Genomic DNA, 23944 nt, shown 5'->3' on the forward strand with positions numbered 1-23944 from the left:
CTTAAATGATGGTTCTTCGGAGGAGTGTTTCCAACCTGAAACCCTCCGGTTTCGAAGCCGAGACCTTACCGCCTGGCCACTGCAGTAACGTCTCGGCTTTGACCACCTTTTGATCAATCGAAATTATGAAGCAAAAAAAAGGCATTTTTTTAAAAAAAATTATTTCTTATCAATTTGTTGAATAAATCTTACCATTTTCTTCCTAAAACTTTTACACTTTGACTCCCTTTTCTTCAATTAGAGACAGAGACTAAAGGCAAGCACATGTCTCTAATACCACATTTAACCCTCTCATACAGTATAGTATAAACCATTTGTAATAAAGGATATCAATCTAAATGACTGGTTTTTCAGTTAGGTATAAGGTAATCTTTATAAGGTTTAAAATAATAACAACAATAAATTAGAATCTATCTTCAGTTCAACGGCTTTAAAAATTTTGGAACAAAAAGTGAAAAATAAAGAATGTTGCACACTAATTATTACCAATTTTTGAGACAGATAAAAATTAATGTTGAAATGTCAATACAAATGAAAATTTATCAGTCAAAACAATAGAGACAAAAATATTAAAACATCTAATTGTGTACATCAAATCTATTCTGATGCTTATTTAGTTATAATAAAAACTAATCAACATTTTAAAAAATTCATTTTATTAATATTTTTTATAAAATTACAACCTAAGAAAAATTACCTCAACTATTTCATTCAAACAAAACAAGCAAATTTGGAAACAAAACATACAAATTCTGTATACATAAAAAACACAGATATTTTACAATAAATTCATTTAAAATGCTCAAATAACATAAAACTTCATACACTAAAAGACATCCTTCCAGTACATCACAAACATGACTAAGCTCATATTTCAAACAGCCATAAAATTGACTTATTTGCACTGAAGATGAATCACATTAAAATCAAGAATTAGAGCCTCATTCATTTGTTAAGATTTGCTAGTTTTTATATCTGGCATTAAAGAGTCTATATCGGGTTCTAAAATGAGTGATTTTTCACAATTTCCTAATGACGCAAGATCACCTGAACCAGAATCAATTTTTATTGAAACCAGTTCATGTTTTCCAATTAAGGGACACATATCACTAATATAAAAGTCTAGGGAACCAATTTTCAGCCTTGCACGACCAGACTTTAAAATCTGTAGTTTTCCAATTGTTCCTTCTGACATTGAGGCTAGTGTTGTTACATTCTTTTTCTGCAAGAAAGTTGAAAGTTATTTTAGTATGTTATTTTGACTCAAATAAATAAGGCATTAATTTGAGATATTACAAAATTTAAAAAAATTATTTATTTGAAACATAACTTTTAAACCAAACTCATCTTATTAATATTAATTATGCAAAACCTGGACAAAACTAAGCATAAAGTAAGAGTTAAATATATAGAGGGAGGGCGATTAGTACAATCCTTTTAAGTCCTTTAAAATTCAAAGCAGTATTTCATATAGAAAAGTGAAGAAATGTGTATTTATAATAAAGTGACTATGCTGAATTTAATAAGACACATTGCAGTACCCCCAGCAGGCTATATTTAAAGCTAAATTACATACACAGGCTAAATGTGAAATAAAAATGAATCTGTATAAAAGAAAAAAAATTATATACATGATGCTGAAAAATTATTAGTCACCATATGTTCTTATCTTCAATAAAAATTCATCTGTTTTTCTAGAGGATATTTTACCAAAGGCTAGATTTAATCTGAAAAATGTCCACAGGTATGGTAGATCTATAGTATGATTATGTCTTAAACTTATAATCATCCAATTACATAATCGTTGCTTTTCATAAAAGACTAATCCAGTCATGTAACATTTTCAATATATTATATATTTACAGAAAACAATGGAGTGTTGTAAATTTCATCTTACAGCCTGCAACTTGTGGACTAAAAAGATGTTTTTATTCAAATTAATAATACAAGGACCAATACTATTCTATAAGTAACATTTTTAATGATCTAAAATAGGTTCTAATCTCCTTTTATAGTCATAACGCTACGTCTGAACTTGAATTTTATGTTAGTTTATTGACTTTTACTAAAGCAAAAAGTATACAAGATATTTTATACATTTGTTTTCATTTTTTTAAAAAAAAGACGCAGTTTTTATACAGCCTTTGTGATTTAACACTTTAAAAGAACTATTTTATTTATTCAACGAAGTATTTATGTGTTTGAAGTTTAATGCAAACTTTTTTTAAACAAAATGCAGAAATTGGAGTTCCCATTTCTGATTCATAATATTTGATATTCCATTAAAAATAAATATATCTTATATCTTAAATTGGAATTTTAAATTAAACAATTACAATATAAGGAAAATTTTCTCACATTTTAGAAACTCAGATTTCCATTAAATATTACAACTTATACTGTTAATTTTTTGTCACTTTAAACTTCCATTCATGGTATAATTTGAATTCAATGCTCATGAAAATCTATTTTGTCAAACAGGATTTTGAAAAATGCTTTCAATCTTAATTTTTATGAGCCAAAATAAAATAGTTTTTAACCGGGAATTTATAAATGGCCTTTTTTCTTTGTTTTGTATATCTCATATATTATTATCTTCTTGTAATTATCATACTGTTTAAAATTCAACAAAAAATGAGCAAATTCTTTTTTTCTTATTGATTTATATCCTTTTCTGCCTGTTTACAATTACAAAACAAATATTAAATATGATTTTAGAAACAGGATCCTAAAGTCTTAAACCAAAATTTCATTAAATGGAAACAGCTTCTGAACAGCTTGTACAATGAAAAATTATTAATAATCAAAAATTATTAATAATCAAATTTAAAAACACATATTTCTAATAGCAACCAAAGAGAAATATCTTTAAAGTTTACTTATTCTAAAGTATTAAACTCACCTCGTCACTTGAGACAGGATTCTCAACAGCTTTTGATTGATAATCATTTGCTTGAGTAGTAATACACTGAGGTATTTGGAGTAGAAAAAATGGTGAATCTCCTATACATAGAAATAAACAAAAATGTTATTCAAAGAAATCATTCACTAAATCACTGGGGAAAAAAATTACTTCATATATATTAAAGATAACATAAAGTGAACAATGAATTCCGAACAAACTATTTTTGTGACCGCCCTCCACACATTTTTAAGATAATAAGATTTGAAAGAAACTACAAACTTGTTCTATATAAATTCTGTTTATGATTTCATCAGTGGCGTAATCGTGAGAATATAGACAATTCTGGCACTAATAATCAAGACAAGATGTTTGTGTGTTCATCTTATTTTTAAATGTTAAATATAACGAGGATGCAAACAATTAACATCATATATACAAAGAATCCCTTAACTTATTAAGCCAATGTGTTACATCTGAATAACCTTAAATTTACATATTAATTAACTGGCGCAGTTTCGATGAGATGTTCTTTATTTTTTATGACTGTTAACATTCTGAAATGTTTAACACAATATATTTTTTCCATGTTTAATAATATTTTACTTTCAGAAAATTTCAAAAAATCATAGCTTTAAATTTGCTTTTATATGATTTTTATAATCTATATGTAACACTACCATTAATCTGTCTAAGCTACCATGAATTAATATAATTTACTACTAATCAATATTTTGATCAACATGAAAAATAAAATAGAACAGATGGCATACAATTTTATTTCTTCTAAATGCTTTTCCACTAAAATATTTTATTCATTTTTTTTCACTCTACAATTAAAATCTTAATATATATAAATTACGTGTCACGTTGTTTGTCCGCGATGGACTCCTAAACTACTTAACCGATTTTAATCAAATTTGCTCACCGTGTGCAGTTTGAACTAACTTAAAAGATAGGATAGCTTACATCTCAATTTATAGCCGCAATATTATATTATTTTATTGCAAATTATTTGTTCATTATTTGACAGTTCCCACCAAAAAAATCTTTTCATTTTCCCCACCGCCAAATGAGAAAGGGTTCAGTTTCCCCCCCCCCCAATAGTAATGAGGCTAGGCTTAAGATTTTTCGGCTGATTTTTTCAAACAATTCTGTTTATTTTCTTAATGTTTGATGCATTTAAAATTAAACATTGTTAATTAATCGATCTTTCAGATTCATTCTGAAGTACTTCTGAATTAAAATAAAACAGAATAAAGGAAATTAAAAATTTCTAATCTGCATAGCGTTACCCCAACTGGCGTAGAAAAACTCATGCATTTGCATTACAGTAACTGGCGTTGAAAATTCATGCATGCGCATTGTGTTCTGATTGTTGACATGACAACCATTATCAACGGATGATTTAAATTATTTTTAGATTAGTTGCATGCTTTTGTAATTAAAGTGTATTTATGTTAGTTATATATTTTTTGTATATGCTTATAGTTTTAAGTCCATCGTTTTTTAAGTAGTTTTTTTAACCTGTTTTCAACCGATTATTTTAAACTATTCGTTTTATTTTCTTAGTGTTTGATGCATTTCTGAACGCTGGGACGACAGCCTTTGTAGCTAAAATTCCCTAAATCCCCCTCACTCAAGCAAACAAACAAGATGCATTTAAAATTAAACATTGTTAATTAATCGATCTGGTCATGATGAATCTGAGAAAATTTTGTTGACAAATTCTTGAAATATTACATAAATTAAAAAAGATATTCTTTAGTGCCCATAAAGTTTAAATGCTCAGTTACTGTTTTCAGTAATCATATTACAAAAAAAAAAAAAAAAAAAAAAAAACTTGGTTTCAGTAAAAAATATTATTATATTAATTGCAGATTAATCATTTCCACTTTAATTTAAAGTATAAATTCTACGGGAGCTAACAGAAAATTAGAGAGATACATATTACGTTATGACTGAAGGCGTTTATAATATTATGAGTGAATTAAATGACTATCAAAATTTTAACGAACATTAAGATTGGCGAACTGGCTGGTCGCCAAAGACGGCTAGTTATACAATATAAATATTAACCAAAAAATTTCCATTGGAACATGATTCATATTCATAATCATAAATAATTAACAAATTTTCCTAATCCTTAAAAAAATCAACACAATGTGTTTTATGACATGGGCGAAAAAAAAAAATTATATTCAATAGTATAGCATGTAAAAGTAAGCGATATCATAGAAGAAATTTTATAAGAAAAGAAAAACTTACTACTTGTTAAAAGCTCTGTAACTTCATTTCTTGGAACTTTTGACCAATCAGGCTCTGCTACAAGATCAGCATCTTCTGTTTTCTCCTTTTTAATAAATTTTGCTATTTTTTCAACATTGAAACCCATTGCTAAAGAGAAAAGGAATGAATGTAATATAACTCTTAAACCTTATTGTTTAAATTTTTTAACTACAAGGTTATTAATTCAAATAAATTTTTACAGGTGAATGTAAAAATAGCCCACAATGTAATAAATTTTATTGTCTGAAAATGATTTTAGTTCCTTATTATTCATCATTGCATATTATAAAAGTTTCATTTGTTAATCATTTTGCCTTATATCATTACAGTTACAGTTAATAATGATAAATTTTGAATATTACTGATGCACAATAACATCACCAGCATACTGCCTAATTATTTAAAAGTAAAATAACAATAAAAAAATTATACAAACAATATAATGATACAATATTAGTGATATATAGATAATGCAACAACATTGAATGCAATGCAATAACAATGAAATAAAAAAACAAGCTAAATCTAATGGTTAATCACCATAATTAATCAAATAAATACATATAAAAAGGCCGCTCATCCATTGGGGCCGCAGAACTGTGCCATTCACTACAATATTTTAACACATTCACGACCATGATCCACTATCAAATAAAATACTTATTTATTTGCTGTGTTTTAATTGCAGTAAAGCAGAAAATATCTAATTAGATAGTATATATGAATCACAAATGATTCATGTACTGAGCAGCGTGTTAAAACAAGGAAATATAAAACACAAAATACATTATATTGTATAAACATACAAGAAAGTTGATGAGATAATTTTTTCATTAATTTGAGCAATGCTACTAAGAAAATGGACCTTGAGAATTATCTTTCAGCAATATTTTTGGATTTTGAGTTCAAAAGCAGTAATTAAAATACCACAAAAAAGTAATAAAACTACTGATGCATGATCCAGAAAAGAAAGAGTGCATACTTTATAAATTAGCTAATTTCCAAATATTCTACATTAAAATTGTTAGAAAGGCATTTCAACATTAAATAACTAATATTACTTTTAGCAAAATCTTGATTTTGGAAATTCTCTGGCTTTTCTTCATCCTTTTCAAGTTTCTCTTGCTTCCCTTTGATTTCTTTAACAGGAAAAATAACAGGTTTCATAGATTCGTCCCCAGAATTAGAATCATCTCCATCATCAATGAACTAGACAGAAAGACAAATCTGTTAAGACAAAGTTTTAAATCCAGAAGAAATATAAGAAATTTTCCAAAATTACCATAACAAGATTATCTGAATTTTTTTTAAAGATTAAGCTAATATACATATTTGAAGAAAATCATAAAATATATAGAATTATCCCATTCATTAAAATTCACAACAAAATAAAATCTGCCAAATTAAAAAAATAATACCTTCTTTGTAAAATAAGATTTATAACCTCAAATAAAATTATTTTATTAAATTTATTATTAAAACAAAATTTCCTTTTAAAATTACCATAAAAATAAAAATTCTACAACAACTATTATTTATATATTTCAATACATTATCTATTTTCTAATTAAAATATAACACATGACAAATTTAATTTCTTTATATTTTTCACATGATGAATTGAAAAAATACCAATCTTAATAACATTACTCTTACAAAGAAAAAAAAAATTAAAAAATTATTCCTTATTTAAATTTCATTCATAATTTTTAGGCAGTTATAACTTATTTTTAGGACACATTCACTTACTTCTATTCTCAGAAAATTTACATATCAAAACAATACCTAAAAATTATTTCTGAAGCTTGATCTAGATAAAATTGATTAAATTATCACTAAAATTACATTAATTTATTTTATAAAGTTGTTAATATTTAAACTTAAAATATAGTATTTATAGAAACAAAAGGAATTATTACTCATAAGTAAATTGTCATTCATTCCTCTTGAAATTTATCAAAATAGCTAATTTGTATTAAATTCAGCAAAATAAAAATTTAATAATCATAAAATTTCTTAAATAAAAAGATTAAGAAGACATTATGAAAAATTAAATGCACAATTTATTTTCCATGATTAAATTATTTACATTTAATCAAAATATATACATTATAAAATAATTACCAACAGATAGGAAAAGCTGAAAATTTATGCATGCTGCATTGGGTATGGTAGTGAATGCTATCTTGAAAATAAGCTAATAAGAAAATAAGCTGTGACAAAAAAAAGAATATGAGAAATAGAAATAGAAAAGAGAAACAACAGAAATAGTAAAGACAAAGCTTTACTATTTCACCATGATAAGTAGATTCTTTCATTTTAATTTAAATTATTAGAACACACTGTTTATATTTAAGTAATCAAATTAAAACTACATCAAAAACTTTAGTTACAAAAACTGCTATTTAATTTAATTCATTTTAGAATTGCTTTAAGTAACTTTAAATGAAGTTGTGGTTGGTGTTTTCCAACCCATTTTATCAATTAACCATATCTAATAAAATAGTTTAATAAAAGCCTGGCAATTTTTTTTATCACTTTTGTTATTTTTATCAGATAGAAATGAATAAAGTTTCTATAGAATAAACTCACATCATCTCTTAAGAGCAACTTCATTTCTTGTTCCATATGTTGTATATCATATTCAGACTTTTCTTTCTTAATATAAGGTCTTCCAGAAGAGAATTCAGACCTTGGGATGCTTTCTCTTTGCCTGAAGGAACCTGCAAAAAAAAACAAAAAAAAAAAAAACAATTATTTTTAAATGACGAATCGGAATAAAAACAAGACTTATTAACTAACATGATTTCTGATGATCTTTGATTTAACTACAAAACATTTATAGATTATCGTTATTGTTCGCGCGCTTTTCTCCATCCCATCTGATCATGTGACTCAATGTAATCACGTGATGCAATGTGTTGATGTATATTTTTCTCTGTTCTGTTGTAATAAAAGAGCGTGTCTAACATGGCGTAGTTCTTTTGAGGAGGAAATAATATGGTTCGTCGATGTGTTGTGTGAGGAGTTAACATTTTGGTCCTATAACGAGCCTAGATGAATATTTGCGACCTTTGGAATTTTTGAATAGCTAGTTTGGTTTTCGCTGGAATCAAAAGGATTAAGATGTGTGATAGAATTTATTACGATGATATCTGGAAAGAAGTAATAAGTTATAATGCATAAGTAATGGAGAAGTAATAAGTTATGGAATTTCGGATAAAGAGATTAAGGTGAGATATTGATAATTTGTGTGATTTAATTGTGGATTATTTTTTGTTTATGTGAAATTGGGGTGAATTTTGAATTCGAGATTTTGTTATGTAAGAAATAATTTTGGTTTGTTAGTATTTGTTATGATAATTTACTTGCTTCGGATTAGGAGTAATTACTGCCAGTGTATTTTGTTCATCAATTTATTATATAGTTGAAAGTAGTATTTCTGACAAAGTTGGTTTCGGTTTCGTTTTGGAATTCATAGTGGAATTATTATTAAAGGTGTCGTAGTTTCGATTTGCGAATTAGCGGTATAAAAAGGTATAATTTGTGATAGGTTGTATGTAAATATTATTTCCACGTATATCAACCATACCATTGAGTATTAAGTTAAAGAAAGAGGAGTTGCGGATTATCGCGGAAGTTAGGGCTTTCCGTTCCTGATAATGTCAAAGTAATTCAGTTCAATTGAGGGAGATATTTGAGAAAAGTGAAGTGTTTAAAACACAAACTGAAGTAGACCAGTGCCTAGTAGATCAAATAATAGCCGATACGGCAAAGCTAATGCAAGAAAAAGAAAAAACAGAAAATGAATTGAAGTTAGAATTAGAAAAGTTAAAATTGAGTCAAATAGATAAAGAAACCGAGTTAGCAAATGCTAAAAAAGAATCATTAAATAATATTCAAAGTACTGAAATCGTGGATTCGAGTTCATCAATATTGAATTAGAAAGCTTAATAAAAAGTATTAAAACATTAACCATTCCCGTACCTTGTAAATCGGAATCCTTTAATTTATTTTTCAACTCCTTGGAAAAAGCATTCCAAACCAAAAATGTTTCAGAAAATTTGAAAACAGAAATTCTGTTGAATATTTTGGGTGAAAAAGTCAGTAATATGCTGGTTGATATTAATCAGAAAGATTTAAATGATTATAAGATAATTAAAACTTTAGCTTTAAAAGAATTTGAGCCCACCTCTCAGGAATGTTTAAATAATTTTAAAAAAGCTCGAAAATTCCCATCGGAGAGTTTTGTTCAATTTGCATCCAGATTAAGTACATCTTTTGACTACTATTGTCAATTGCGCAAAGTGTAGGATTTCCAATTTCTTTGCGAGCTTATAGTTTCCGATAGAAATTTCGAAACTCTTAATCGAGAATTAATGACTCACATTACAATAAAACAAGGTGAAAATTATTTTAAACCCCATGAGCTCAGTCGGGAGTGTGACATTTTCTTATCATCGAAAATAAATGTAAAAGTGAGATAAATAGTAAGATCGTAGCAGGGGAAACAAAAATATTTATGGGAAATAAATCGCAAAAATTTGTAAATTGACGTTCTGATAAAACCGTTTCTAAAGTGTTCGTTTCAGAAATAAAAAAATCAAGACGTGTAAGAATAGTTACAATCATCCTCTTTATAACTGCCCCAGTTTAAGAAACTTTCTGTATGGGAAAGAGGTGATGTAGTGAAAAGGAATGATTGTGTTTCCTTTGCTTGTTACCCATAAAATTCGTGATTGTCGCTCTGATAGAAATGGTTTTTGAGGCAAAGCTGATAATCGAATGCTACATTTTCCGCGCGAGGGAAATAATAATTCTAGTTCACCGTCTGAAAGTATTGCGATTCGTGAACCAACCCAAAACGAGGATGTAGTGTAGAGCCAAACGGTAAAAGAAATAGCGACCAATACCCAGTCTAAGATAGTTGCGACGAGTTTTCAAAAGAGCGAAAGCAAAAATGTCCTTCTTAGTACTGTTCGTGCATTGGTTAAAAATAAATATTCAGAGTTTGTGGAGGTCCGATGTTTATTGGATGTAGGAAGTCAGTCTTGTTTGTGTACGAAAGCGACTTCAGTTAAGATTGGAAAGAATAAATACTGTTGTATCATGTGTGAATGACGCTACTATGGTGGTTAATAATTGTATTAGAACAACTGTTGCAAATAAGGATAGGAGCTTTGAGCGAGAATTTTCGATGTTAGTGGTCAACAAAATTACTGATGTTACCTCCAACAAAGGTAATTATGGTAAGTATGGAGGTATTAAGGCTTCCATCCCTGGCTGATCCTAGTTTTAATATCCCAGGAAAGATAGACTTATTTTTAGGAGCTGAAGTATTTTATGAATTGTTGAGACCTGGACAATTCTGATATGAATTCATCATTGTTGTTGCAGAATACAGTTTTCGGTTATGTTGCCAGTGGTAGTGAAAATGAGGTGAAAGAGAACAAAGTTCACTGTGGATTGATTTTAGATGTTGATTTGAATCGTACTATGAGAAAATTTTGGGAAATTGAAAATGTAGATAATGAGGTCACTAGGAGTCAGGAGGCCTTTTTGTGCGAGGAGCATTTTGTGAAAAACCCATAGGAGGAATGAGGAGGGTCGGTATGTGCTTACAATGCCTTTGAAAGAGGACCCCTCTTGCTTGAGACATTCACAGAACATTACGGTAAAAAGACTTAATTCGTTGTGGAATCGTCTGTTGAAGGATTCAGATTACTTGCCGTCGTTATATTTAGATTTTATGAGAGAATACGAGGAGTTAGGTCACATGGAGAAGGTTGACGAGACAACTGAACCATCTTCATCTTATTATATACCACACCATGGAATCTTTCGTCCAGAAAAGTCGACCACTAAGCTTCGGGTAGTTTTGAATGCATCGTCTCCTACAACTAACGGTATTAGCTTAAATGACATTCTGATGAAAGGAGAAGTGATTGAAGGCGTATTCACGACCATTACTGGTTTTCGGCGACACAAATTTGCCTTTACTGCCGATATAGAAAAGATGTATCGGCAAATACTCATCGAATCAGATCAATGCGATCTTCTGAGAATTCTATGGAAAACAAATTTTGACGATGAGCCTACCACGTATAAGTTGAAAACTATAACTTATGGGACGTCTCGCGCTCTCTTTCTTGTTATAAGAACTCTTAAACAATTGGCCATAGATGAGAATTCCAGATTTCCCTTGACGTCTGACATTCTACTGCATGACACTTACATGGATGACATAGTCAGTGGCTGTTCAACGCTAGAGGGTGCCAAGGAGTTACAGCGTCAACTTATTGAAGTTATGCATTCAGCGGGACTGAAATTACATAAGTGGCATACTAATTTTGAGAATGAATCAAGGCCATTAGAAGATAAATTATAAATTTGATAAAGAGGAAGGAACAAAAACATTGGGAGTTCTATGGAATTCTCAGGAAGATTGTTTTGCTTTTCGAGTAGATGTCAAGCTGAAACTGTTGTATACTAAAAGAGAAGTATTGTCAACTATTGCCCGAATATCTGACCCACTTGGCCTTCTGGGTCTGGTGATAGCTAAAGCCAAAATGATCATGCAAGAACTATGGCGTATAAACATTGATTGGAATGATGTTCTTCCTGAATCAGAATATCGAGAATGATATCGTTTTTTAATTGCTCTCAAAGTAATATAAATAAAAATTTTAAATATAATAATCAACGAAAGAGTACATTACATAAAGTGTATGTATGTGTATTTGTGTGTTTCGTAACAAAGGCGACTCATTTTGAGATTTTGTCAGACTTGACATCTGAGTGTTTTATAAAGATTCATTGTGCGAAGAGGCAAGTGTGCAAAGTTATACTCCGACAATGCAACAAATTTTAAGGGTGCCAATAACATAATTAAAAAGTTTCTTGAGTTAGTGGAAAATCCCGATGAAATTTTGGCTAATTATTTCTCTACAGAAGGAATAGACTGGAAATTCAGCCCTCCAAGGGCACTTCATTTTGGTGGCCGTTGGGAGGCTGCTGTCAAATCGTTCAAATTTCATTTCATTAGTTTCGAGGGGAGCTAATTTAACTTTTGAGGAATTTCTAACATTAACAATCCAAATAGAGTCAATCTTGAATTCGCGTCCACTTGCTCATTTCCTGATCAACAGACCAATGAATTCGATTATCGAATCTGCTTTAACCAGTTTTAAAGAACATCAACTTAAAAAATGGCAATGAGTTACTAAATTAGTGCAACACATTTGGAAAAAATGGCACCGAAGTTACCTGATCGAATTGCAACAAAGAAATAAAAGGGTATTCGAGAAAGAAAATGTTCATGTGGGAGATCTTGAGTTGTTAGTAGAAGACAATTTGCCAACTCACAAATGGGCTCTGGGTAGAATTAAAGAAATTTATTATGGGGAAGATAAAAAAATCCGAGTGGTTCAGGCAAAAACCCAATTTGGCACGTTTAAAAGGCTTGTGACTAAAATATGTGTAATGCCCTTTCAAAAATGACTTTCTTGTAAATATATTTATGCATAATATGTGAATACATTGAATTATTATTGATTGTTGTTAAAATAACCATAATGAGTTGAGATAATTAACAAAATGGATGTGGTGTGAGGAGTAAATAATATGGTCCGTCGATGTGTCGTGTGAGGAGTTAACAGTTATACTAAAGAATCTGATGACAAACTAGTTCAATGGAAATAACAGCTATGCAAGTACAGTACACTCCCAAGTATCTGGTCTAATGTGGCGGAAGGGCAGGCCAGATAAGAAGAAAAAAAGACCGGAGTTCTGTGAATTTAATTCTTCGACCCCAATACCAGAAGACAAAGTTTTTATATCAAAACTCACTGCTATAATAGATATTTTCTCACTTCTTATTTACAAAGCCCTCCATTTATCTCAAGCCACATAAAATGTGAATGCGGTTGTGCCCCAGTGAATCACGGAAGCAGTTGCCGGTAATGCGCCGAGTTAAAATAAAACGCTCTGTACTGGTAGTTTATTTATGTTTATATACTATATTGCATGTTTCAAGAATTTATTAGAGAAAAATGAAGTTAAAGGATATAAACTGTTCACATTTTAACAAAAAAAATTCTGTAATGTCCAACTTAAATGCAGGAAACATAAACAAAATATTAATGTAAATCGTAGGCCTAGTTCTTAAGAAAACTGACTCAAAATGACTTTATTTTTCATGGTAAATGATTGCACAGATATAATAAGATAAACCTAAGGTAAGTGCCAAAATGATTTTTTCGCCAGTCTCCCACTGTACTTTTCCTAATTCCCTAACTTTAAAGCTATATATATATATTTTTTTTGTTGTTACACAGAAGTACAGTCACTGTATAGTGCACAATTCCTGAAGAAACAAAGAACTGAGTTCCGTTTCACACTGACGAAACAATGAACAACGAGCATAATGCTGGTCTTTTCCTGCCAGAACTTGTATTTGTTGCACAACATGAAGGAGGATTATGCACATGCTCGCTTCTAATGCCTTGACAATGTTGCTAATGCAATGTCTTGCCTTCCTCAGTTAATTACAATAAACTACGCCAGATAGTATGGAAGTTGGATAGGCGCGGACCGGATACTTGAGAGTGCACTGTAATTTCATCTGAATTTCTTAAGCATAGCTTAATAGTCAGAATTTCTGTTATAAATTAAACTTCAAATTGTGATACATTTAAGCTGTATTATTTTAGTAACTTTGTATTTATCCCACTTCAGTGCATATGAAATGCCTAAGGGATCGAGTAAATAAAGAAACAATCTACATAATCTTCATGCAAAATACAAGTCACTTCCCTCATTATCATGCTGCAATGTACTTTATATCCACTAATAGGTTAGGTGAAATAAAAATATGAAAAGAAGAAAAAAAAAAAAAAAAAAAAGCAAAAAGAAGGGCTATTTTCTAATATCTTCTAAGTGAACTTTGTTGTTTACATATTCAATAAAAATTTTAATGAAAAAAATTATAATATTATCAGAAAGCACATACACAAAAACACTAGAATCAATAAAAGATAAATATGTGATTAAATATTAGCACAAAGAAAAAATGTGAATTTCATGCAACAATGAAAAGATATACATATATATGTAATGATATTTTAAGCTCTTAATTTAAACTAAATTAATTTCCAAAGCTTATCTTACTTTATCCCCTCTTAATTTCATTCCAAAATATTTTCTTATTTCGAGATCCAATTCCACATTCGATTTAATTAATTCCTATGTAAAACTAATGCGCCATCAGTACTACGTATCAAATGAAAGTGATACTTTCCGTTGCCCTTGGCAAAGGTCACCACGTGAATTGGCGCGTAGCCAGAAATCCTATGTTATATAAGACTAGTGATCATTTGTTTCGGGCCTTTTTCGCTTCTTTTATACTTCTGCTATTGTGCCGCGCGCTGTATCTGCTTGTGAATAAATTGCTTTCCTGAATGGATATTAAAGAGAAAATAAAACAAAATTAAAAATACAACGTCTCTTCTATGTCTTCAAATCTGTATTCTTCTTCAACCAAAATAATGTTACATATTATTTAGACAACAGTATTCGAAAACATTACACACACACACATAATGATATTTTAAACTTTAATTTCAATTTAATTAATTTCCAAGATTTTATCTTAATTTAGCCCATAATAACTTTATTCTAAAATATTCTCTTATTTCTTGATCCAATTCCACTGTCTCTACTTAATTAATTCAAGAGAAGCTATGTAAAGTTGCTGAATCGGCTAAAAGCCTAACTTTCCTACACTCCGCGTGAAGAGACAAAATACCGCTGATGAGACAAATTCTTTTTTAAAATCTCTCTGTGTTTCCCCTACCTCGCCGACGCGTGTAGCGAAAATCCCTATAGAAATCTCATTATATATTAGCACTATGAACACACACACACACATAAAATTTTAAGTAGTATAAAATGATTTATTTTAATTTTTATAATCATTTTGAGTTTAATGTTTGTTAACATTTTTTGTAAGTGTTATTTATAAAAAGTATTTTTCTAAAACCAACCCTTAAATCCTTATCAATAGTTTTTTTAAAAGGGATTTTCTGAATCAGAAACTTCATATTTATTTTAATCCGTTAGAAATAAATCATATTTCAAAATATGCATGGCATGTATGGAGTCACTGTTCAAAGATATATCCTTCTCATTATATCACTCACCATTAATATCAAAATAATATAATTATTTTAAAACAAATTTTGCAAAATATCATGAATTTACACGTCACTCATTGAGAGGACAATCAGCCACGGAACAGTTTCAATATAAGCAAGCAAATGATATAAACCTTTAACTGCTGATGGAGCAATGCCTTCTCCAAATAGAGCGCCTTCCAATTGTATAATCTGGCCTTTTCCTCTGCCTCGACCACGACCTCTCTCTGCTCTTGGAGTAGCATTTTTGTTGTTTCGATTAGATACGCCTTCGGAACTGGACTCGCCACCACCTTTTGCTAAACTGAAAATAAATAAACAAAATTAATTAAACTTTTCGATTTTTTAAATAATTAATTAAATGTTTGCAAAAAATGAAATGAAAATGCTGAACTCATTATCGTTAAAATGCTATTATTCATCACAGGGCTTCTGAAACATAAAATATTGCGACCTCATTTTTGAAAACCGAATCTATAGCAATAACTTCGTCCTCAATTTTTTTTTCAAAAGAATAATACACAAGTTTTGAAAGAGGCTTTAAGCGCCAAAAAGAACTTAAAAATGCAATGAAAGACAAAGAAAGATTGCCTAGTAGAATAATGAAAAAGGAGAGTAAAGTTCGTAAAAAAAAAAAAAAAGTCTCAAATGAAAAAATAAATGCTAAGTGAAAAAGTAAAAGTAAATTACTTACAAAGAAATGTAAAATTGTTTTCTTTTACATACAGCAGATTTAAAATCCAGAAAAAGTGAAAGAGAGAGAAAATTGACGAAACATTTATCAATATGACTCGCATCTTTCGCTCTTTCCTGAAAGATTCTTTCAAGGTCAGAACTGGTACAAAATATTAACCCTGAGTGCAACTCGATCAAAATAAAACGTATTTTGCATTAAACTATGATTTCAGCAATGTCCTTGTCTGAACTGAATTAAACTGAACAACCCACTTACCATAGTATTTCAACATTCTTTAAAATAAAATGACAGCAAATGGATTTAAATAAATAAATAAATTACATACAAATCTTAATTTCTACAACTGTTCAAAAATAAAGAAAATTTAAACAAAAAAAAAATGCACATTTAATCACTTCCGTTAAAGTGCATCCATCACGTGATCGTTTTGTTTTTCAAGCGGGAAAAAATGACTGATGCAATCAAAGTAGAAATTGCACCCTATCCCAAAGTAATGAATATGAATTTTACGTATTAATGACTAATGAATTTGTTCCCAATGGAACTAATTGCATTTATTCCGTGCTTTTTTTTAATACTTTCGAAGCATTTAGTACATTTTTTTATTTGCTAAGTATACTAAGAATGCACCTCGAGATTCTGACGACTCCTCACGTTTCAGACCTTCTCGAGTCTAAAAAACAAAATTTTGAAATCATGTCGGCCAAATTGTCGATATGTTTGTTTGTTAACGCAATAACTCAATGAGGGCAGTTGTCATCGAAAACTTTCTCATGTGCTCTCTAATAAAGATGAATTGCATTTTGGATGCGTTTTGTTTCCCAACCGATTGAACTCAACATTTGACATAGAGCTCTACAACTGCAGTCACAAAATGACATATCAGATTTGATATATTTAAGTTACTGCATTTTTGAGTTACTGCATATTACATGCTTCTGAAAGTGCAAACATGTATTATGTAAGACATTCAACATCTTGTTGAATTTGTCTAAAAAGTTAATAGGTGTCTACACTATAGATGTATACATCCGTGTACCGAATTTTATCTATATAACCCCCTTTGTTTTGTAGTTATGGCGTTAACTTATAATTCAAACAACGGAACAGATAGACTTCCTCTGAATAGATTATACTCAAATTTTGTTATAAATCTATAAATTTGGTACTAAGACTATTTACCAAATTTCATACATCTAGCTGAAAGCGCTTTTGAGTTTATCTCTGTCACAAAGAGATACAATACCACTAATGTGTTTTTCGAATTTATGTAGGTCTTAAACGTGGAGAGTCATCAAAATCTCCAATTCAAATTTTTTTAACGATTACAATTCTTTTTCTGTACTTCGTAAACGAGAAAGTTAAAATGCTTTGTGCTATGAGGGTAAAATTGAATACGAAATCTTAATACTAAATTTATATTATTATTTTAATTAAACTTTAAACGAAATCCATTCAGAGGAAGTTAGACCGTCTAAGAGCAATTACACACGATACCTACAAAAAGAGAAGAGCTAGAGATTAAAAATTGAGTACACAGTTTTAGAATCTAATATGAAGGTCTCTATCCAAATGTGAATGAAATCTATTAAAGAGTTGACTGTCTGCCAGTTTTTACTTTCACTTGCGTGTAAACGTCACAATTGAATTACTCAATACTGAATTTCAATTAAAATTATAGTTCAGTGCCAAATTTGGGCTTTAATCGGTGACCACAGTCTTACGTGAAATTAAAAGTTTTTATTAGATAATATGCGAGGAGGAGAAAGCACTCAAATTAGTTTAATGAATGAACCTGCACATATCCTTAATACTAAATGTGTTTATCGCTTTTTCGTTCATGGTAAAATTAAAAATACCTAGGAAACTTAAAAAAAAAAAAAAATGTTTTTAATGATTTGGTAATGTAAAGAAAGAAAACAGAGCGAATACAAGTCATCAGAAATGATTCTGAATAGCTGTACTTTAATATCAAACCAACTTATAAAAATTAGAAGACACAGTTACACAATAATTAAAACTGATAGAAAGCGTGCAAGAAGAGGTAGTAAACATGGAAAAAAAGGAAAGAAAGAAAGGAAAAGCAAATTTTTAACCTCTAGAGTATATCTGACGGTTAAGACTCATCGTTTAATCGCTTTATTTATATTACGAATGGAAAATTTGATTCGTCAATAAAATTTTTATTTCGCTTTATTCGTCTTTATAATAAATTTAATGAAGCGTATAATAATTATTAATTGAATTTTAATAATAAATTTAATTAAAAAATTTTATTAAATTTTAATTTATTATGAAAATTACATTAAAATGTAATAAATTCATCAATAAACCTTTTATACACTATTCCGCACACAAAATTAGCTCTGTTCCAAATGCAAAAATCCTTTTAAAAAGTCCGTATCAAATTAATTAATCGGAACCAACGTCTAAACCAGAAGAGTCGTTTGGATGAAAATTTTTTGTACGTATTAGTACAAAATAATTAATCTCTACTCATAATAAAACAAAATATGTTCATGTTGGTACTCTACAAAACAGATCATTGCACCAAGAGCTATTTAATTTGTCAGAAATCTACTTTGGGCGGTAGAAATATACACCTAGAAGAAATTTTGTTTTTTGAAATTTTATTTAGAATTTAGTTATTGTAGCACCAGAACTGTAATGCAACACCGGATGGGATGACAGATCTCTGCCTTATGCGAACATTCTGGCAACCCCTGCCACCGGAAACAGAGTATTTGAGGAGTTTTTCTTCAGTTTGTGTGCGGTTCCCTTGCTTGCATGTGAGGAACCCATGTTTACTTACAGAATGTAATTTTTATAGAATTGGTTAATTAAAATTTCTTTTAAGTTATTACTTGTTTCTTTTAAGTTATTTTTTTAATACCTATAAATTGGCACCCTGTACGCGGGACCATGCAGCTTGTGAATTGCACGCACAGCTCAGTTTTGATTTAGGTAAAAAGACGGTCGTCTTTATTTTTACGGAAAGGATTCAACCTGAATCTTGATCAATTTGAAAATATACTGCCTCGCATGGAATGTATAATACCAGATTCATCCCGTTTCTCTCAAATAAGTTTATTAGTTTTTTCGATAAGTTCCTTAGTTTGTTTTCTGTATGATCGTGTATTCTCTTAACAGGAAATGAATTGCTAGAATTGTGAATTTATGCATTGATTATTTTATAAGTTCATAAATTGTTATTTTAAGAAAAAATCTAATTTTGAATGAATCAAATGTTTTAAAATTTTGTACTTCGTATGCAATGCAATTACTTTCGTTTCTGATATTGGTATGTTCATGTGTTCTCTTGACAGGAAATGAATTAGTAATGTTGTGAATTTATGCTTTGATTATTTTATAAATTGTTATTTTAAGGAAAAAACTAATTTTGAATAAAGCACGTATTTAAAAAAATATTTTTGTATTTTATATGCAATGTAATTACTTTCGTTTCTGACATTCCAAGAAGACGAATGTTCCGATGTTGCCACTAGAAATTTTATAACTTTCTGTTTAATTTGAGGATTAAACTGTTGCCACTATAAATGTTGTAACTTTTCTGTTTACAAACATTGGGATTTTAAAATTCAGCTACGCTTTAATGTGATATATGTTCATGAATCTCAGCAGCTGTAATTAAATTAATTTTAAGTTTAAATTTTATTAATAATTAATTGTATTTGAAAATAAATTTTGAAAAATTATGAAATGTTCTTGAGATAAATTATGATTACTGTATGCCTATGATGAATGATAATTTGTTATGATTGATGGTATTGAGTTATATCTAATTGATAATCTGAATGAGATTGATTATTATGTAATTAAATTTATTTACTCTAAATAAGATTTATTTTATAAATTTCGAATAATAGTGAAATCTACTTGAATTGAATTTTGATTATTATTTGAGTTTAGTTGTAGAAAATATTTAATGGTTAATATAAAGTGAGTTTTTAAGATATTTAACTTTATCTACTTTGAAAACTTAAATAAATGAAAGAAATTGGTGATATGTGTTTGGATAAAATTATGATCGCTATTAAATATTGTTGTTGACAATATGTTTAATTATGACTAATTAAGTGAGTGGGATCATGATTATGTAATTAATTAGAATTTAGTTCATTTGCTTTGTGTATGCCAATTTAATTACCAATTCTGTCATTGTATAAGCTAGTAGTAAACATTTATTCAAGTCAAAAGTTCATTTTCAGGTGTTAGCAATTTGAAATATTTAATTGATAAATTTATTTGCAATATTTAAAATATATGTAAAGGACTCTTTTCTCGCCATCGCAGAGGAGCGAAAGGTAAGGGTCGAAGAAGAAAAAGTAAGAGCAAGGGCCGAAACAGAAGAAAGGAAGAGATTGAAAAGACTCGAGTTGGAATTCGAGGAAAGGAAACGCAAGGATGAGATGGAGTTCGAGTTGCAGAATGCAGCACAATACAAGTCTATCACAGACGAGTACAGGGTCAAGTTCAGAACCGTTGGTATCAAGACCCAAGTGGGATCTACAAACCCTGATCCATCGATTCGATCCTAGCAACAACGACATCAGTCTTAATCTCATTCTCTTTGAGTGACAGGCTCAACGTGCAGAAGTACCGACGGAGCTTTGGGCATCCCACCTCATTGGTTTGTTACCAAGTGATATTGCACAACTGTTGGCTCGGGAAACCGAAGAAGTTGCTCAGGAGGATAAAAAGGCTTTTGCTTAAGCGGTACAAGATGACACCAGTGAAGTTTCGACAACTTTTCAGCAAACATTCAAAAGGACCGGAAAGCTCTCGGATGGACTTCACTTATGAAATAAGGAATTATTTTCATGGATAGATCACCGGCCTAGAAATAAAGACGTTCGAAGATTTGATAGACTTGATGGTCACCGATCAACTGAAACGTAGAATACCTCCAGAGGTGCGGGAACACTTCCTGAATGAATGGACGCACCTTAAATCGTCCAAAGAACTGGCGCAGAAATTGGACAACTACGAAATGGTTCGTCAAAACCTAAGGAAGGAACCGTCGTCTATAGCCAAGAAGTAGCCTATCAGCAAAAACAAGATAAATTCACAAAATCAGAAAACAAAACATCAGGAAAAAGTTGGAAACCAAGAAATGAGACCTGCAATCTATTGCTACGGATGTTCCCGACCTGGATACATCAAAGCTAAATGTCCCACTTGCTCTTCATCAGAACAAAGAGATAGATTGTCTCTCAACTTTCTGACTTTCCAAGTAACCAGTTCTCTGTTGGATCTGCTAGATGTAAAAATTGCAGGATTTAATGTTCGAGCCTGTGCTGACACCGGCGCTTCAAAAACTGTTGCTGGAGAACATCTGTATTCCTGTTTGTTAAAGCAAGGTGTGACCTTCCGGCCAACTAGCATCACCATGATTTTGGCGAATGGTTGTCAAACCAAAGAAGCAGCTTGCACCGCCCCGGTGACGTTTAAAACTGAAAAGAAAGTTCTTACATTGGACCTACCAGCTCTGCCAAAAGCAAAAGGAAACAGAACCTTGCCCAGGACAGACTTTCTAGGAAAGGCTGGAATAGTACTTAACCTTAAGCACAAAAACTGGCACTTTTATGGAGATCAAACGAGGAAGATCCCTTTTCGAGAAGATATACCAGTTAGCCTCCTACGCCCTGTAGAAACTGTACAAGACCCTGAGTTTTCTTTACTGGTTGATCCTGTAAGAGGCGAGACTTCAATTACAGAATTGTCATCTTAGAGAAGAGGAAGGAGAAGGCTTGACCAAGCCCCAACTGTCCCGTTTGAAGAAATTGTTGATGGAATACCAGGATACTTTTAATCCAGGGGTTGAAGCAACGCCATACATTGAACATGGAATCGATACAGGAAATGCACCTGGAGACCGAGTATGGGTAACTACTCATCTGAAGAGCAACAAAGCAAATCAGAAATCTACAAAGTTTACACCACGACGTGATGGACCTTACATCGTAACGACTCAAAGCTCCTTGACTAGTTACGATGTTGCAGACCCCAACAACCCAAAAGTCCCACTTGGAACATACCCATTCTTCAGCTTTGCGCCCATGCGTTGAATCTCACGTCAACAGTCAACCTGTACATCCTCTGCATAGAAGAGGTCGCCTCAAAAAGAACTGAATTGTATAAACTTCTCTTGCTGGCTCCTTGTCGGGACAACAGCGAAGCCAGAGGGGGGAGTCTGTAGCACCAGAACTGTAATGCATCACCGGATGGGATGACAGATTTCTGCCTTAAGCGAACATTCTGGCGACCCCTGACACCTAAACAGAGTATTTCCGGAGTTTTTCTTCAGTCTGTGTGCGGTTCCCTTGCTTGCATGTGAGGAATCCATGCAAAGATTGTAATTTTACTTAAATAACGTAACTTTTATAGAATTGGTTAGTTAAAATTTCGTTTAAATTATTACTTGACTAATACCTATATTATGAATTAAACGAAATTTTAGCGTTTTCCTTAATAACTTCCGAAAATGATTTTTATACTATCAGAAAGTATCTAACTTTATGGCAATTTAATTACCATAAAATATTTTTTTCTCTAATTTTAATAATTATTTAAAAATATTTTGCAACTGTACTTTGCATTGTTGCAAGGAAATTCTGTTTTCATTATTATTATAAATATGTTATCCTGGTTTTTCTTTTTACTGTTGATGACCCAAATATGAAAATTTCGGCCGTTTTATTTGCTGAGTAAGTTATAAGTATTTCTTTAAATGAAGGTTTTAATAAAATTTTTCATTCAAAAAAATTTTTTGTCTACTTATTTTTGAGGCATGTTTCAATTCAGCTGGTTACTTGAAATTTAATCATTTTTTTCCATTTGAGATTAAAGTTCATATAGTTATAGTAAGAAATAGACGAGTGAACAGCACAATGAAGAAAACAGGCATACGGCTTCCGCAATAATAAGAATTAATGTCTTTTGAAATTTGAGATATTTAACCAAGGGAACTATTAAAATCAAACAACAAATTAAAGATATCATTGAAATTTTTCTCACACGATAATTTCAACGAACCAGCTGGTCATCAAAGGCGGTTAGAATTAAGGTAAAAGTGTTTTACAAAATGGGTTATTTCAGTTGGCTAAAATTTTATTTTAAAAGTAATAAGTTTTATACAAATAGAATGAGGAAAATAGAAATGAATAAAAAGAAAATAGAAAAAAAATAAGGTAAGTTTAATTTTCACTTTTGGTTTTAAAAAATCGCGTTTGTGTCTTAAACAGAGCATATTTTCATGAAAAAAATATATTCTTATGCTGTGGCCATATTTTATTTTGTACAAATAGACTATATGTTGAGGGTTTAAAAAACATATAATTAAATTTTTTATTCAACTAACATATACAGGCCTTTATCGGATCCATATTACGCAAAAAAAAAAAAAAAAAAAAAGAAGTCTTTTTTATTATTATTATTATTTCAATATTATTGTTCGGAAACCAAACTAAACAGAGAATCTTTCAGAAAACAGGTTTGCATCTATCAGATGCGGGGTACTTAAGTCAAAATAAGTTCAAAGATTTTTCAAACAATTATAATGAATCAATTTTTAATATTATTACAGAATTTACTATAAACTTGTAAAAAGATAAAACGGGCCGGGATAGCCAGGTTGGTAGGGCGTTGGACACGCATCCCTTAGGTTGTGAGTTCGAATCCCGCCGGTCGAAGACGTTCCGTGTGTGCTGGTTGGCGCACTTATAAATCTGTCGTGGTCACAAAGTCCTCCACGCCGAAAGAATAGCACCGGGGGTATTTGTTCAGAGGTGATCGTTCTCTGATTCAGGTCTAAATTATGATCCGTGAATGAAATGCATGCAC

General features: G+C 30.4%; 1 protein-coding gene across 1 annotated transcript in view; it reads right to left on the minus strand.

Moving 5' to 3' along the window:
- Positions 1-687: 687 nt before the first annotated feature.
- The window catches only part of LOC129987866 (DNA-directed RNA polymerase III subunit RPC4-like), a 71430-nt gene continuing 48173 nt past the window's right edge, over positions 688-23944 (minus strand). The window contains exons 4-9 of the mRNA XM_056095838.1: positions 15519-15688; positions 7784-7914; positions 6253-6400; positions 5171-5299; positions 2903-3003; positions 688-1222 (exon numbers count right to left, since the gene is read on the minus strand). Coding sequence (XP_055951813.1) covers positions 953-1222; positions 2903-3003; positions 5171-5299; positions 6253-6400; positions 7784-7914; positions 15519-15688 — 949 coding nt within the window. The 3' untranslated portion in view covers positions 688-952. The remainder of the gene's footprint in view (positions 1223-2902; positions 3004-5170; positions 5300-6252; positions 6401-7783; positions 7915-15518; positions 15689-23944) is intronic.

This window comes from Argiope bruennichi, chromosome 10 (assembly GCF_947563725.1).
Source record: "Argiope bruennichi chromosome 10, qqArgBrue1.1, whole genome shotgun sequence".
Lineage (NCBI taxonomy): Eukaryota > Metazoa > Arthropoda > Arachnida > Araneae > Araneidae > Argiope > Argiope bruennichi.